The sequence below is a fragment of the Danio rerio genome, chromosome 3, assembly GCF_052040795.2.
Source record: "Danio rerio strain M-AB ecotype USA chromosome 3, GRCz13ab, whole genome shotgun sequence".
Taxonomy (NCBI): Eukaryota; Metazoa; Chordata; class Actinopteri; order Cypriniformes; family Danionidae; genus Danio; species Danio rerio.
In genome coordinates this window covers 24,662,205-24,678,408 of record NC_141023.1, presented here as the reverse complement: position 1 = coordinate 24,678,408, position 16,204 = coordinate 24,662,205, and the positions used below count along the sequence as shown (strand labels likewise).

The 16,204-nt window shown below is 35.2% G+C and overlaps 2 protein-coding genes and 1 long non-coding RNA gene across 9 annotated transcripts in view; 1 reads left to right on the top strand and 2 right to left on the bottom strand.

Moving 5' to 3' along the window:
- The window catches only part of LOC147845623 (uncharacterized), an 807,608-nt gene that overhangs the window by 205,283 nt on the left and 586,121 nt on the right, over positions 1-16,204 (bottom strand). The gene's annotated exons all lie outside the window — the stretch shown is intronic.
- The window catches only part of LOC141381198 (uncharacterized), a 63,218-nt gene continuing 49,143 nt past the window's right edge, over positions 2,130-16,204 (top strand). For 6 of the 7 annotated variants that reach the window (XR_015480797.1, XR_015480798.1, XR_015480802.1 and 3 more), the window contains exon 1: positions 2,130-2,289. This is a non-coding gene — a long non-coding RNA (uncharacterized LOC141381198). Of the gene's footprint in view, positions 2,290-10,418; positions 10,480-10,570; positions 10,708-16,204 lie in introns of those variants that run through there. The other variant, XR_015480800.1, reaches the window with a different exon arrangement.
- c1qtnf6a (C1q and TNF related 6a) lies at positions 4,761-16,116 on the bottom strand. The gene is made up of 3 exons (XM_087244524.1): positions 16,083-16,116; positions 11,851-12,036; positions 4,761-10,899 (listed from the first exon to the last, which is right to left on the bottom strand). The coding sequence occupies exons 2-3, from the start codon at positions 12,026-12,028 to the stop codon at positions 10,352-10,354; spliced, it is 726 nt and encodes a 241-aa protein (XP_087100650.1). The 5' UTR covers positions 12,029-12,036; positions 16,083-16,116; the 3' UTR covers positions 4,761-10,351.

Here is a 16,204-nt window from a genome sequence, read left to right as displayed (position 1 = left end):
AAATGAAAAGTCTGTATGCATATACCCCATTAACTCACTAGTCTTTCTAGGAGTCCTTTTGACCTGTGACAGACACTTTAGAATCCAGAAGGCAGGATGAAGGTTACAAACAACTCACTAAACATTGGGTCAGTTCATGTGTAAAAACAAAGCCTTTTTTCGATCCAAGCCTGAGAAAGGAATTGTTTCCTAACGTGCCAGAAACATTAAAAGGTTTATACTGGATTGTGCTGGATTGTGACCAGCTCTAGTTGCTCAGTCGCTGGGTGGGTGGTTTCTTTCTATGGGATCATAAGGCAACAGTGTGTCTGTTCATTCGAAACCCTCACAGGACTAGAGAGACGAAATCAAATCTCAGCTGCTTTGTCTTATTCTACATTTTATGTGACAGACATGAACCTTGTAACCTGCCCAGTTATGAGAATCACAGAGTGGTTTCCTGATTTTTACTAAGCACATAGTTGTTTTGTACAGGAATTCTTTAGTTTACAATTAGTTTTGTGCACATTTTTCTTTTAAATCCTTTTGTATCATGTTTGATTATAGATGTGTTGTTGCTGAACTGCTTGTTTTATGCTTTGTCATGTGGTTTTTATATGACTACAGAGAAATGAATCGTTTACATAATATGTGAGAAATATGTTTTTGCAGGGCCAATGTGCTAAACTGTTGCACTATTGCAAAACTCCTTTAGAGAAATTAAAAGCCATAATCTTTACAACAGAATGCTGATGATCAGTAGGTCAGATGCTTGACTGTACCAGCTCATCAAATACAACAGTTTAATATATGTTTGAGTGTTACTCAATTATGATTGTTTTATGCTTTAATGATTGCCATGCAATTGATGATATTTGAATTTTAATTAAACTAATGCAATGAGACAGGTCTTTTTCTGTTTATGGGGTTTCACGGGAATGTGGTTCCTTTTACTCGACTAAGAAATATTTTTCAGAGGAGAAATGAATCATTGCTTTTACATATAATTCATGTAGAAAGTGAATTGTTTTTAGAATTATGTATTTATTGAGAAAAATAAAATCAGACTTTTTCTTCTTTGCAAGTCATGTTTTCTATAAGCATCATTCCAAAATTATTATTAATCTCTGGTATTGCAATTATGATGCTATGAACTATTTTCATTCACCGCTAGAGGGTGTAAGATTAGCAGTGTTCATTTTCTCTGCACATCAATTAGCCTGGATTGAGGGAACTGTTCACTCCAAAAAACAAAAACGCATAAATGTAATTATTATGATGATAATAATAAAATAAATCAAGAAGTAAAGCTGTAGAGGCATCAATCATTTATTTTCCTTTTGGCTTAGTTAATTTATTAATCAGGGGTCGCCACAGCGGAATGAACCGCCAACTTATCCAACATACGTTTAATGCAGCAGATGCCCTTCCAGCAGCAACCTAACACTGGGAAACACCCATACACTTTTACACACATACACTACAGCCAATTTAGCTTACTAAATTCACCTATAGTGCATGTCTTTGGACTGTGGGGGAAACCAGAGCTCCTGGAGGAAATCCATGCCAACATGGGTAGTCATGCAAACTCCACAAAGAAATGCCAACTGACCCAGCCAGGAGCTCGAACCAGCCACTTTCTTGTTATGAGGTGATCTTGCTACCCACTGCACCACCATGATGCCTTGTTTTTTTTTTAAATAAGTTTCAATATTGTATTACATGTTTCTCCCTGAAACTGTGGTAATTGAGACATTCATAAACTCCAAGTCAAAGGTTATACATTATTAAAGAGTAAAAAAAAAAAACAATCAATAAAAAACAAATTAAATTAAACCAACTAAATTAATAAACACCACGTCCATTTTTGGATGAACTATGCTTTTAACACCTAATATTTAATTAAATACTTGATTTGATACTTTCTAATTATATAATCAGTTTGATAATTATTTATATGCTAATTAAATGTTTCCGATAAAGTTAACAAGTTAAAATGTAATGTTAATGTATTAATTCTCTTTTCTAGATTTATTTTTTTTGACCAACAGCTTTCAGACGTCTGATCAGTGACCCGAAATCGACCAATTGTATATGTCCTTTAAATGGGCGGGACTTGTTGTCACGACGCTCATTATCGTCTGTAAACTAGTTGTTTGTAGCAAAGACGGTAGGTAACAAGGAGAAATTGCTTGCCACTTGATATTAGTATGCTTACACAGTTTTTAACGGAGTTAACTGCCAAATGAAGACCAACAGCAGAGCTTAATTTGAGAACCCGACTTTCTGAGGGGAATTTCAAAAGGCTCGGTAAGTCAATTAAAGAAAAACTTATATCAGCTGGTTTTATGATGGCCGCCGCTGCCAGTTTTATTTACGTTAAGCTTTGTTTGTCTTTTTGGAATGTTAAAAAAAGGATTAACGTGACGACCTTTATATACATTTGCGCTGATTTTGTTTAATAATGATATTTTCCCCCTAAAGCAGATATTTTGTTAGAAGATGATCCGTACGATGACGTTAATGAATGATGGTTTAATTTTACTTTTAAAGTTAGTTAACCCAAAAGTAAGATTTTGTGATTTATTCACATCCATGTTACAAATAAATACATTTATAGCAAAAAAAGTTAATAAATAAAATATAAATCAAGGCAGATCACATGGTTTCAGTTGAAAATGTTTTCAAGATTATATGATCAAGCTCAACCAAATCTATTTGATGCTTGAAGTCAAACCTCAGTTTCTTGCACAAGCTCATGAATTAACCTCATTGGCTCTTAAGCATCCAGCAAGCATTCCCTGATTACATTTTTAATTCTAAAATTTGATGATCAATAAATAATGTTTAATACAGTAATATTTAGCCTAATACAAATAGTGCATATGTTTATCATAAAAGGACAGTTTCCCCCCAGTAATTAACTTTAGGGACTAAAAACTCACTGACTCACTTTGGTATAGCCTCTTTATTATTTCAGAGCTGAAATACCAAAGGTAGTTTTTTATTAGATAATGTTGTAAGCAAGGGGTGTCAAACTCATTTCCTGGAGAGCTGCAACCCTGCACAATTTAGCTCCAACAAACTTAAGCTGAGGTCACACTGCACTTTTCTCCCCACTGACTTACATTCATACGTACACGAATGCGTCAGACCGGAAACGCAAGGTCGTGCGTCAAGTTTCGCAGTTCGCTGCGTTGAACTCTGACCTGCGAAATCGCATCAAGTGACTGCATGAGATCAAGCGAGGATCAAAACATGACTTCCGTTTACAGAAATTTAACACATGGTCCTATCGCTGGTTTTTTTAATTGTCTAATAATCTTTTCCCACTCCTTTTCGCAGTGCCTCATGACAGAATTTCGCAAGCTTAAAATCTTGTGTGACTGCAGCTTTCCCTTTAGGTTTCAAACAGGCCTGAAGGACTTAATTAGTTTTATCAGATGTGTTTAATTAGGGTCTGAACTAATCTGTGCAGAGCTGCGGCCCTCCAGAAAGTGAGTTTGACACCTGTGCTATAAGTTAAAGTAATTTACTTCTATTCTGATGAGAGAATGCAGTGACATTGCCCAGGTTTAAAGGGCTACTATAATGCAACATCAACCTTTGGAAGCTGTTTGGACTGAACTGTGTGTATGTTAAATGTGTCCACTGTCATATTGTAGTGATATAAACAGTTTTTTTTTCTTGACGTTAAAATAGAATCCATATCCAAGTGATATTGAGGCCCTCCGCAACATGATATAGTGTGGTTTCCCCACCCACCAAATTGACAGGAGCATATTAACATGTCTCCTTAGTAACGCATATTAAACATGTCCACAGAACAGGATTTGCAAAGAAACTGGGATTAAAATATCTGTTCCAACTCTCTGTAATCAGTTCCACCCCAAGAATGAGTTTTACAGGTGTACTATGTTTTTCAAATAGTGCATGTTTGTAATAAAATAATGAAGGTGAAATCTCTGTAATTTATAACTGCTGGAATCAGCACATTTGCATGAGTACAACTGCATACTAGCATAATGTTTCAATCATACAACAGTTCTGGTATGTGAATGTTAAATCTGGATTATTTTGTACAGTAGCATAATGGATATCCAGCAGTGTATATTAACTTATATGTTGTCTCATTCTCTGCATGTAAACATAGCGCAAATATAAATGTGTGCGTGTGTGTTGCGAACTTTGAAAGGGCATTTGTGTGTGACTCATCATTGCAGAAAGGCTTGAATAAACTCCACAACAAATGCATCAAATAATATTACTTGGTATTTTGACTAAAACTGAATCTTTGCTTCATTTGGATCTGTCTCTGTCACTGACTGCTGTTAATATGATGCAACAAAGCAGGAGAAACGAACAAGCACTTAGAAATGGTGGGCAGGGAGAATCTGCTCATTTGCATTTAAAGGCACAGGCTACAAAAAACAGCTACAATGTCCTCCAACCCCAAAATTGACATATTCAACGGGGGATCTGATGGGTATTTTGAGCTGAATCTTTTCAAACACCTAAGTCATATCTTAGATCTTGTGAAAGGAGTAAATTAGGATCCCTTTAACAGTCACTGTAATATAACAGATCTTCCACTATATGACTTATTCTTTAAAATCCTGCCATGATGTCATATTTGTAATGTCTTTATGCATAAATAGAAAAAAGATGTGTTCATTCAAATTAAGGGGTTAAAAGATATTGTTTATTCTTATTCATAATGTTTGCATTTGAGCATGGACAGATTTTAAAAGAAAACTATTGATCACTCATTTAAGTCAACGTCAGTGTAGTTAAACCTTTATTGCAGTATTTAAAATCAACAAAAATGGCTAGACATTCATACAGACAGCCTTTTAACATAAAGCACCACTGAGTTGTTTGTATACACACACCCAAAACCTTATAGTCAAGTATATTTCAAATACAAATCACTTCAAGCGCCTGACTGCTTTGGTACCAGTGCATTAATTTTTATTCTCTGCACCATTTCTTGTTTTTTTTTTTTTTCCCAGCACCGTATTTAGTTGTTCTTCATTCTCAGCACCATTTTTTTTTTCTCAGCACCATTTTTTTTTCAGCATAGTGTCTTTATTTTTATCTCATCTCTTCATTCATGAGATAGAGATTTTATATTCCAGACTGAAGCAAAACCAAGTTCCAGCTTGTATTGAAGACTTTTTAAAGTTAGAGTTGGTGGCTTGTGGTTTCAGATATTTAATCTCATTCTCCTCAATGTTTCAATCATGCGAGTCCCTCTAAAGTGGATTGTTGCTACTGAAAACGGAAAGCCACATACATCCTGTTTAAACATCAACAAAAAAAACCCCATCCCTACAATAAACAGAGCCAGACACACACAAACACACACACTAAGCAGATTTCCTCCACATGCAGTTAAGCACCAATTCTGTAGTGTAAAATAGAACTGATCGAAATCTAATCACAATTTGAAGTGTTGCGATTAGCTATTAGCTAATGGCAAGGGCCTGCAATATGAAATATAGTTGTATTGTTTAATTTCTCCTGCCCAGAGCAAATGCATGACTGCCATCTGTGTGTGATAGTCTTATAGCAACTGAGTGAGCTCAATCGAGTTATAAGTGTCTTGTTGAAAAATCAACTAAAAGCAGTGATACTCAATCTAGTAGCAAGTGTAACAGCAAAGTACAATTTCAGAGTTGTTTCAGGCATGTTAGTCTGCTGGGTGTTCTGTATTTTTGTAATTTATAATTATTTTTGTTTTTATAATAAGCTACACTATCTCTCTAATTTGAGTTCAACTTGTTTACAGAAGGGTAAGGTCAGTTTATTTGTAATTATGGTTTGCTCTTGAGAAAAATTTGTGTTTCATTTCTGAATATTTCAAAATAAATTTGAATAAATGTTTAATTAAGTTCATATCTTTTCATTTGCTTTTTTTAACTAACACTCACTGCATTTTAAGTGTAAAAAGCTACGATACAGATTATTGAGCTGAAGCTTGACTACAAAATTAAATCGCAAATCAAATCAAAGTTGCAATATCTGTCAAAAAAAAAACGCAATTAGATATTTTCCCAAATTGAACAGCCCTAGTGTAAAATATTTCACTTATGTCCTCCTAACAATAATCCAGAATAATCCCAATCAGTCTAATTTAATGAATTCTTTCCAAATAGAGCTGTTTAAGGTATCTGAAATTGTATTTATGCAATATAAATCACAGAAAAACAAAATATTGCAATGTCAAATTTTTCCAATATTGTGCAGCCCAAAATCAAAAGTAACTGTAAATAAACGTATGTTCCAAAGGTTTTCAACATCAGAGAATCCTAAACATTCCCAGTCTAATTTCTAATTTGATCAATTAGTTGTTTCTTGAACAGTAAGTGAGGATATTAAAATAACTGCTTTATGAACACGTTCTAAAGACTGAAGTAATGGCTACTGAAAATTCAACTTTTCCATTACTGGAGTAAATGCAAAATTGTAACTTTTAATTTTTCTAACCACAAACCTTTGAACAGTATATTAAACATGCGTTTTCACCCTCAGGATGCGAAAATAGGCTTGCATTTAGATCCCAATTTTTTTGCAGTTACAAAGCAATCCACTAAACACCATTCAGAGTGCTCTATAGCAACCACTTGCTTCAAAGTAATAAGTAATAAACTTGTTTTGTTATGGCTACAGTGGTCTGCTGCAGGACTGAATGGTTTAGCTGCAGTTTCTGATCAGATAGTATTGTCAGACAATGTAAATAGCCTATCAAAACTAAAATAAACCAGCTACTATTTTTCAGACACCGCTGATAGATTTTAGAAAGATCTTGTCTGAACACAGACCTAAATATCTGGGCTACATCAGTGGTCCTCAACTGGTTTGCAACTGATTTCAATCTGCAGATCAAATCTGGCTTGTAGGAGTGAAACTGAAATGTCTGACAGATTTCTTTTTTACTAACACATCTAGTTCTGCTTTACTACTCTGTTAAAATCCTGGGTTCCACACATCGCTTTAAATTAGACAACATGAAGGAATTAAGTTAACTTATTAGTTAACTTATAGTTAACCCCCCCCCCCCCCCCCGGCCAAAAAAAAAAAAGCTTGTTTCAGCTCCTTGTAAATAAGCATTTTGAACAAGCAGCACACATTATTTTTTGACAAACTACCAATTTTTGCATTTTTCTTGTTTCATTGTCTTTCTCACAATGCAAAACTTTGTTGTTGTTATATTTTCTTTGAATACATTTTGACATTTTTTGTTTTTGTTTTGAATGTAAATTAGGGTTGCACAATACTGGAGAAATATACAAGTTGTTGTTGATTATTGTGATTAATTCTATTTCTTACAATATAATAGCTCTATTGAAAATTGCTATTATTACTAGATATGTTTTAAAACCCTTTATTTATTTAATGGTCATGAAATAAACAGGTAAATCATATTTTTAGGATCTGATTTAGAATACAAAACTGTTTCGCGGTTCAAACATTTAGGGGTCCAAACATACAACCGGCCAGACCAGCGCAATCCTAATTTTCACCTCGTTGTTTGAATAGTAAATCTATTAGCACCACTTTGTGAACTCATGGGTGTGCTGGACTAAAATAATAAAAGTTATTATTTTATTAGTAGTAATAGTGATAATGGGCATCGTTGGTGCGTTGCTCTTTTAAAGAACTGAATTAGACTGCGCCATTGACCATTTCAAAGCAGGTCCAAAGTTTAGCATAGATTGCGTTTGTTATGTACCTATGTGGGTTTAAAAGCCTACAAAATGCTTAATACACACAGGGTATGCAGCATTACACAAATATCTTTACATATGAATAAAATTATTAAAGGATTACAATGTTACAAAAATTATTATTTTATACATATAAAAAACACTACCACCACCACACTACCATGCCTCATCTCAGGGGGCTTTTTTAGTTTATTTATGACAATTTGCATTTGTATAATGTTATTATTATCAGCAGTATTATTTATTTTATGCATATTTTTATTTGTTTTAATAAAAACGAGTTTAGATTTGTGCACCTGTCAGGTTTTGGAGACGAATGCATCAAGCCATAGAATAAGATGTATGTTTGGATCTAATCATTTTATTATTCATTATATATACACACTTTACTGTTGTTAAATTATTTGTTTGCTGGAAATTAGAACTGTATTTAGATCTTTGCGCTTAACAAACAAAATTAAATATGTAGGCTAATATATCTTCAGTGGAGTGCGTACAACACCATTTCCTTATCTCAAAAGTAAATGAGTAAAGTAAAAGTAAAAAAAGAGAAAGGCCAAATGGAGGAGGCTCGTTCTTTATCCTTGCGCTGCAAATTGTCTGTTTAACTGTTTTCTTGCTAGTGAAGCATTCGGTTTTTCCACTTACAAAGTCTGCGATGTAAAAAGCAAACGCTCCATGGTGTGACGCAACTGACCCTTAAAGTGAATGTGAGATGAGACTCTGATTGGTTTAATGCACGTTATGCATAAAACACACCTCATTAAGAGAATAAGCACAACACTGTTAGACCATGTGCCGGGTCACAGAGCATATTTTTCTGTCCTTAAAATTTCAAAAGGGGACTCGGAAAAGCTCTGAATACTGTTGCGCCCTGCGCTTAAGACTTTGCGCCTAGACTGTTAAAATAGAACTCTTAGTCCTTAAAAAACTGAGTTAAACCTCACTAGATATCCTTACTCTGATTGGCTGTTGTCATTTTTCTTTCATCTTGACTCCTGCCATTGGAGTTTATTTTTTAGCTCTGGGTTCACCTTTGGGGCAATCTAGTCAATAGCAGAACAGCAACTACTGGGTATCTGGGGTTAAAAATAGTAAGGCCCCATCTGATTGGTCAAACTTAGATAAATCACCAATGCATGAATGTCCTTTATCCCATATTATTGCAAAATACTGTATATTGTGCAGCCCTAATTGTAATGATGATAGTATTACACAACCTCAAAAGTTGACTTGAGAAAGTTGAGCTTGTTTTGTGTGGCATAAAAAAACATTAGTTGTTTTTTTTGTTTTTTTTTACTGTTTACTATCATTACTGTAACAGACCTGTGACAAAAGCTGTGCCACATGTATGTGCAAGCTAGCATTGTCAAGTATCCATGATTAAACCTATTAAACCGCAGAACGCCACAAAATGTTTTGTTTTTATATTAATGAGATAGTTAAGTACTTTTGCACAAATAGGAGGTCAGCTTTCAAGAATATTACCAATTTAAGCAATGCAAGAATTTCTAAACGAAGCAGAACATTTGTGCGTTTCAGAGTGTTTTGTTCCTAAACGATCTGTTTTAAGACCTACTTTAAATGAATCATTTAATTAATCGCTTATTTATTCGTTTTCATTAGGCATATTTTCAATTTGTAGATTTAGTTATTGCGAGGTGTTTGGCACGAACAAAAGTGAAGAGCAGGGGGCGGGGGGCGGTAGAGAAGGGGGATTAGTAAAATGAGGTGCCGGATCAGATTTTAGAGGATCCGGCACGTTCCGGCACAAATTAAGCCCTGGATATAACCAAGTCAGGCTCATTCTGATTACGTACCCTGTATATAAATTTCTGGAGAGAGTAAAATGTGTCCCAGGAGCTATGTTTTTAGTGTTTTATTTTTAGCAGTTTTTGTTTTTGTGAATTCACTAGAGGCCACTGTGTAAGCTTTTTCAACATCTCTAGCAAGTGCCTTTTGCACTGTAGTTCTCAGATTCGAACCCGCGGTCAACTTCGCTCTGTGTCTCAAGTCTGCTGATGTACATGTTTAGCTACTAGACAAGCTGGTAATAGCGGTAAAGTCATCCATACAGAGGTAAACAGTCAGCTGGTAAGCATGAAATGCAACGGCATCATATCACCCTGTAGTGATCGTTTTAAAGATGAAATGGAGCCATCTGTAGCTCTGGCTATAATTTGTGATCTCCACAAATGTATATTGGGTTACGTTTTTAGATTAAACCTGTGTTGAATATAACGTTTTAAAAACTTCTCAGATACTGGCAGTTGCAATGGTCAGATGGCCGTCTAGCAGATTTTTAAACAATCTAGTATTGTGCCGTAAAACTTTATGATTAGTTTACTGTGTGCTCACAATGGTAATATAAATATTACAATAGCTGAAATGTTATTTTACAACTTCTTCTACCTGAAAACTGTCAGAACTGATTTACCAGTGTTTTTTAAAAAGGTCCTGTTCACACATCATGTCCATACCAGTAATGACCTCATGCGTGAAAGGAGCTGCTGAGTCCTGTGGTTTTTCTGCTTTGCATTTGTTTGACTTTTTCCAGAAATATAGCTAATATGAAATGCTTTTCAGCTTTGTTAAATTTGCTCATTTTCAAACATCTTGTTCATAATCATCATTTTTTGCTCTCACTCCATATCTGGTTTGATGAGGTATCCATTAAATGTGATGTAAATATCCACATCGTCACTGTAGATGGCGTTTTCCCGCTCATGTTTGAAGAGCCGGACCCAGACCTCGTCACTCTCCTTCAGAGGTAGCATGACGCTCTGGCTCTGCATAATGGAGCGGTCACTGGGCTGTGCGTAAATAATGGCCTTCGTGTTGTCATTTTGCATGATGTGCAGGTATGTCTCCTTGAAGTTCCACGTGTGAATGTTCACATTGAAGAAGTAGATCCCTGCTATGTGGCAACGGAACTTTCCGGAAAACATGTCAAAGTGTTCAGGGGTGTTCACGAAGATGTTATCAAAGATCAGGGCCTGATAGTGGTCGACGCTGTGAAGTGACTTCCTTCGGCCCACTGAGAAAGCAGAATGCTGAGCCTTGCAAGCATCACCTGGAGCTCCTGCCTGACCTTTATCTCCTTTGGGGCCTTCAAAACCCTGTTGTCCTTGAGGACCCTCAATCCCAGTCTTCCCAGGAGTTCCCCTTTCTCCACGGTCACCCTTGTCACCTCAAAGTGTGAGAACAAGCAAACATGTCAGAAAACAGAAAACTAAATGAGACGTGCATTAGGCTGTTGTTCAGATAACTGTAACTACATTTTCTGAAAGTTAGACTCAAGTTTTTTTTTTTTTACAAATGTATACAAAATATGATATTTATAAATTATTAATGCATTAAATAAGGTTTCAGAATTAAAACTTTATTGTAAAATGTTATCTTCTAAACATTCAAACTCATAAAATGCTCAAAATGCAGACAAAAAAAGTCTCCAAAACCTCAAACCACAGCTTCTAAAATGTTAAAAACTTTGGCTTACTTTTTTTCTGCCTATTGTTTTTTTTTGTCAACACACAATTTTGCCTCTAATTGTGAGCTTGAAATTTCCAAAGAGCACATTTCCTGCAAACTTAATTTCTGTGTATATATAACAAACACGTGTGCATGCACAGACACATAGAACAACTCTCATATGGTTCCCGCCACATCAGCACCTTTCCTGCCAGGTTTGATACTTCCTGTCCACCAAGCAGGCCTCCAGTGGAGCAGAGATTTCTGAGCCAAGAGAGGTTAACTGAGGCTCAAGGAGAGGAAGAGAGCAGCTGAAAACACGCATTTACATCATCCAGCTGCATTTCCCTGTTGAATTACAGTCATGCTCAGTTTGAAGTTTAGATCCAATATCCTGCATGCAGTAATAGATTTGGAAATGGAAAAAACTGAAATCCAACAAGGATCAATGAGGTTAATATTTGGCGACAATGAGATGTATCTTGCTATAGTATCTCACCTACGGATGCTTCAAAAGTTTAACTGTTGATTTTGCAATGGTATCATTGAGCATTTAGGCTTACCTTTGGAAACTGTAGAGATTTATTTGTGAATGACAGGCTTGTTAATTCATTAGCAGCATGGTTCTTTTAGTTGTGTGGTAAAATACTGTTTGAAGATTTTCATGTACCTTTGAGAATAGTCATATTGATGTATGTGCGGACCTCAGGCATTGCAGGCATGCCTTCTCTTGTGGATGCAGAGTCATCTAGTGGTGGGAGGTGGTCACAGCATCGACGGCAGGGTGGCTGAGGTACAGAGACTACCAGATGCAGAAACAGACAGGCAAGCAGGAGGAACCCAAACATGGTGTAACCTGAGAACATATGGAGTTACAGTCTTAGAGAGTCAATCTCAAATCACTTCTGCAGCCTCCCAATCAGTAAGGAAAAATCCTTACCATCCTGTTGACTGCTCAGTTATTTTCAACTATTTATTTACTTGTACAGCAGTCCTTCTCAAGTGCGCAGCAAAAGCGAAAGTGACCTGCGTGAAGTGTGGGTCTCAATACACTTTCGAAGGAACACTGGAGCGGTCCAATTGTGGTGAGAACTTGGGGGGCCCGGGGGTAACCCACGCGAGCACAAGAACTCCTTACACAAAGTTGAATGGCCTGGTAAGGACCAGAACCGATGACGTTCTTGCTGTGGGGCAACAGTGCTAACCACTGGGCCGCCATGCCGCCCATCTAGGTAAGGAGTAGGAGTAGGGGAGGAATGGGGGATTCTCCAAAACAAAGATGACTAATGCAATTTATTTGTGTTGAATATAAACAAACAATTTTAAGTTTAATAAACAAATTAAGTTTAATAATGTTCAACTTTAATTTGTTTGTTTAAATTCAACACAAATAAATAGTTTACAACCACCTCACATAAAAAAATTGAGTGAATCCAAGGAGTCATCTCTGAATATATATTTTTTAGTATATGAAATAAAGCAAACTATTATAAATACTATAATACTTATAATTAAATTATGAATATTCACTTTTGTTTAACAGTTTGTGTTTGTGATGTGGAAAATATCGTCCTTTAACGCACGTCAAACATTATTTGTTTTTTTGTACAAACCAACCAAAAAAAAAAACTAAAAAAAAAAACATTAAAATAAAGAAACAATTTATTGAAATTCATTACAAGAAAAGATTTTTTTTTCAACAAAATATGAAGTTAAAAATGTTTTTTCTCAATGTTCCATGCTGTTATTTTTGTATTTTTAGTCTTATCAAGTAAGAATTCAACGTAATTCCAAATTTCTGTTTAGTGAGTTGTTCTTTTTAAGAGATTTTCAAGGTCGCTGTAGCTTAATCATATTCACATGAACAGAAATGAACTGATTCAAATGTGTATTTGAAGCATCAGAAAACAAGGCACAAGTTCTACACACTTTTGCAGCCTTAATGCAGACTATTAAAATAAAATAAAGTTGTCTTGATCATTTACTGGCACAAATGTGTGAGCATTTTAGTGACTTTTCCATATGCAACATTAGCTATTTTAGAACTGTTAATGACAATACTACCATTTACAAACTACAGAGGCACGCCATTATTTTGGTGCCATAGTATTGTGGTGCCATAGTATTGTATTGTCGAAGTACCGGTAAACCATACAACCCAGTATCTATTATATTGGCCAAAATCGAATTTTCTTGCAACATTACAAACAATTCTTGGTTTAAGATCTATTCACTGAAAAGTAATATTATTTAAACAAAAGCTATCATTATGGAATTTCTGTGAAAACCTTTTCATGCATTTCAGTCAGTCCCTACTATAACTTTCCACACACTGTTATTTTTCCGCAACTGTGATACTGTGGAAGCACCTCTGTATTTATCACTGGGATCATTAGGGTAGACTGGATTAGCGTAATCTTGGAAAATAGAAAGTTTCTGGATAATGTTAAGAGTGGAATGCAGCCTGACTAATGTAGGCCCCCTCAGGACACGGATTAATGTTTCTGTTGGTCTGAGTCCAACTAGCACACAGGACTACAGCTAAACTAACAGAGTTCAGTCCATGTGTCTCTCCGCTCGACAGAATCCAGTTCATATCTGACAATTATGTCTCTTGAGAATGAACAGAAAACTCAAAGCGCTTCCAAATTCAGATCTGATCTTAATCTTCAATGTTAAAATAATATCGTCTTTCCCAGCCTAATGTATGGATATTAACCATCACTGTCTTTGAAAAGTGTAAACAGTGTTGCTGTGTTATGTTTCCATGCAATCATATAGTGCTTATTAGATGGAGACCGCTGTGCTATTATTCAAATCAACCTTTGCCGCTCCATGATTATGCTATAATCTTTTTCAGATGAACTTCCCAAAACAATGAAAACTTGGCTGCTTGTTTTATATGCAGGTCAAACATTTCTTGTTCATATCCAGGAAAACTGCAAGTGGACCTTAAATCACAGCTTCAATCAGTGGATATTAAACATCATATTACAATTGCATTCCCTGTCAGTAAAAGACATGCAATTTACTAGTAAACAGAGAAACAATAACCTTTTTACTTAGATTTACTTAACTTTGAGATCTGTTTTTTTTTTTATTATTAATTTATACATAAATTTATACTTTTATTCTGCTATGATGCATTGCATTGATTAAAACATTACAGATATTTCTATTTTTTATCAAAAAAAATCCTGAAATGTATGTGGTCTCGAAGAATATTAAGCTTCTAAAGTTTCTAAAACTCACAGACGGAAGAATATTGTCTAAACATTCAGCAAATACGTTTCACTTTAAAATGTATTCAAATAGAAAAAAATATTTTAAACTGTAATGTTTTCTAAAAAAAGAAAAAAAAGAAAGCCACTCTAAACCTTTGAACTGTTGTAGTGTATCATGTTTATATGCTCAAATCTACAATGCATTCATTTATGTTCAGTAAACCATAAAGTCTTATTCAAAGCTAGAATCAGAAGCACGTGTTGATCAACTCAGTTTTACCATTCTTAATAGAAGAGATCAAGAAGAGCTTTTTAAAGCTTTGTAAATCTCACTTGAAAATCAGAACAACAAATGGAAGAATCCCGGAAGAATGTCAAAGCCTATTCTGTACTGAAATTTGGATTGAGCTGGAGGATTTTATGGTCTTGTGGTAGGCTCTTTTTTACATCAGATTTTAACAGAACGCTGCCGAGATCACAGAAATGTATCAGAAAATAACAGATGTTACATTACATAAATTTACCAGAAAAGTTCAATTTAAGAAAATTTCTGTAATTTCACGTTCGTTATTTTACGGTAAATGTCTAATTTATTGGCTGCTATTTTATGTTTGCTTGTTTCCAGCACCCTGGCTGCCAGAAAAATAAAATAAAAAATATATAAAATATATAAAATATATATATATATATATAAAATTAATTAATTAATAACAAATTAATTATTTGTAGCCTACCGTTTCAACTACCTGACCCGCATGGTCTTTGTTTTACCCATAACCAAATCATAAATAAATAAAGTTGCACACAAATTACCACCTGTCAATCACTTTTCCGCTGGAGGTTGGTCGGTAAAAAAGGTGCACAACAAATTTCACTAAAAATTTTTTGTGTGTTTTCACTAAAATTACTAAGTACAAGTGTGAAAGTGAAAGACTGAAGCAGTGTACTGATGCTGTGATAAATTACCTGAAAGATTCAAAAGACCGAAGAGTCGTTAGATAGAGACAACATTAATTAAATATTACCTTTAACAACTATAGTGAGACACCATCCGGCGGTACATCCTTGATAAACTGTCCAACGTGCAATATATATATTTTGAGTGCAAACACAATTTTGAATAACTTAAAATAAGTGGTGGATTTGCCACGTGAGCATCATAAAAAAAGATGCACGATATGATAGACCATAGACCAAGCTAAAGATGGAAAAAGCATATTCATAAAACACCACCATCAAATAACATCATCTGTGTCCTTCAAAAATTTCTTGTCTAACATTCAATGTTCAGTACAACAGTCAGAATCACTTGCTATAATCATATAGCCTGCAGCCTCCTAATTAAAAACATGCTAACACGAAGTCCGTTTTCCCAAATGACTGTACTGTAAAAGTGCAGGCGTGTGAATCATCAACTGTGGATCTGAGCCGTGGCAGAGCATGAACGCTTTGCACATGTTTTCTTGTCTCCAGCTGTCCATGTGCTGGCAAGATGTACTTTTCTAAGCACTGTAACTAACAGATCACCTAAATGAGGCTGCACAGTTTGATCGCAAACTAGTTTTCTAAAACAAAAAGCCTAAATGAACAACTATAAAGCACAATTTCCTGTTGGTGATATTATATGCGCATGTGTGTGTTCTGTGTGTGTGTGTGTGTGTGTTCAAGCAAGACTTACAGTACTTGTAGATGTGTTTCCTGCTGCAGTCTTGTGTCTCCTGCTGAGAAGAGAAGTTGGAGAAAAGAAAAGGGAAAAATCTTCGGTCAGCTTATTTCTCCCTCCCTCACTTTTTCTCTCTT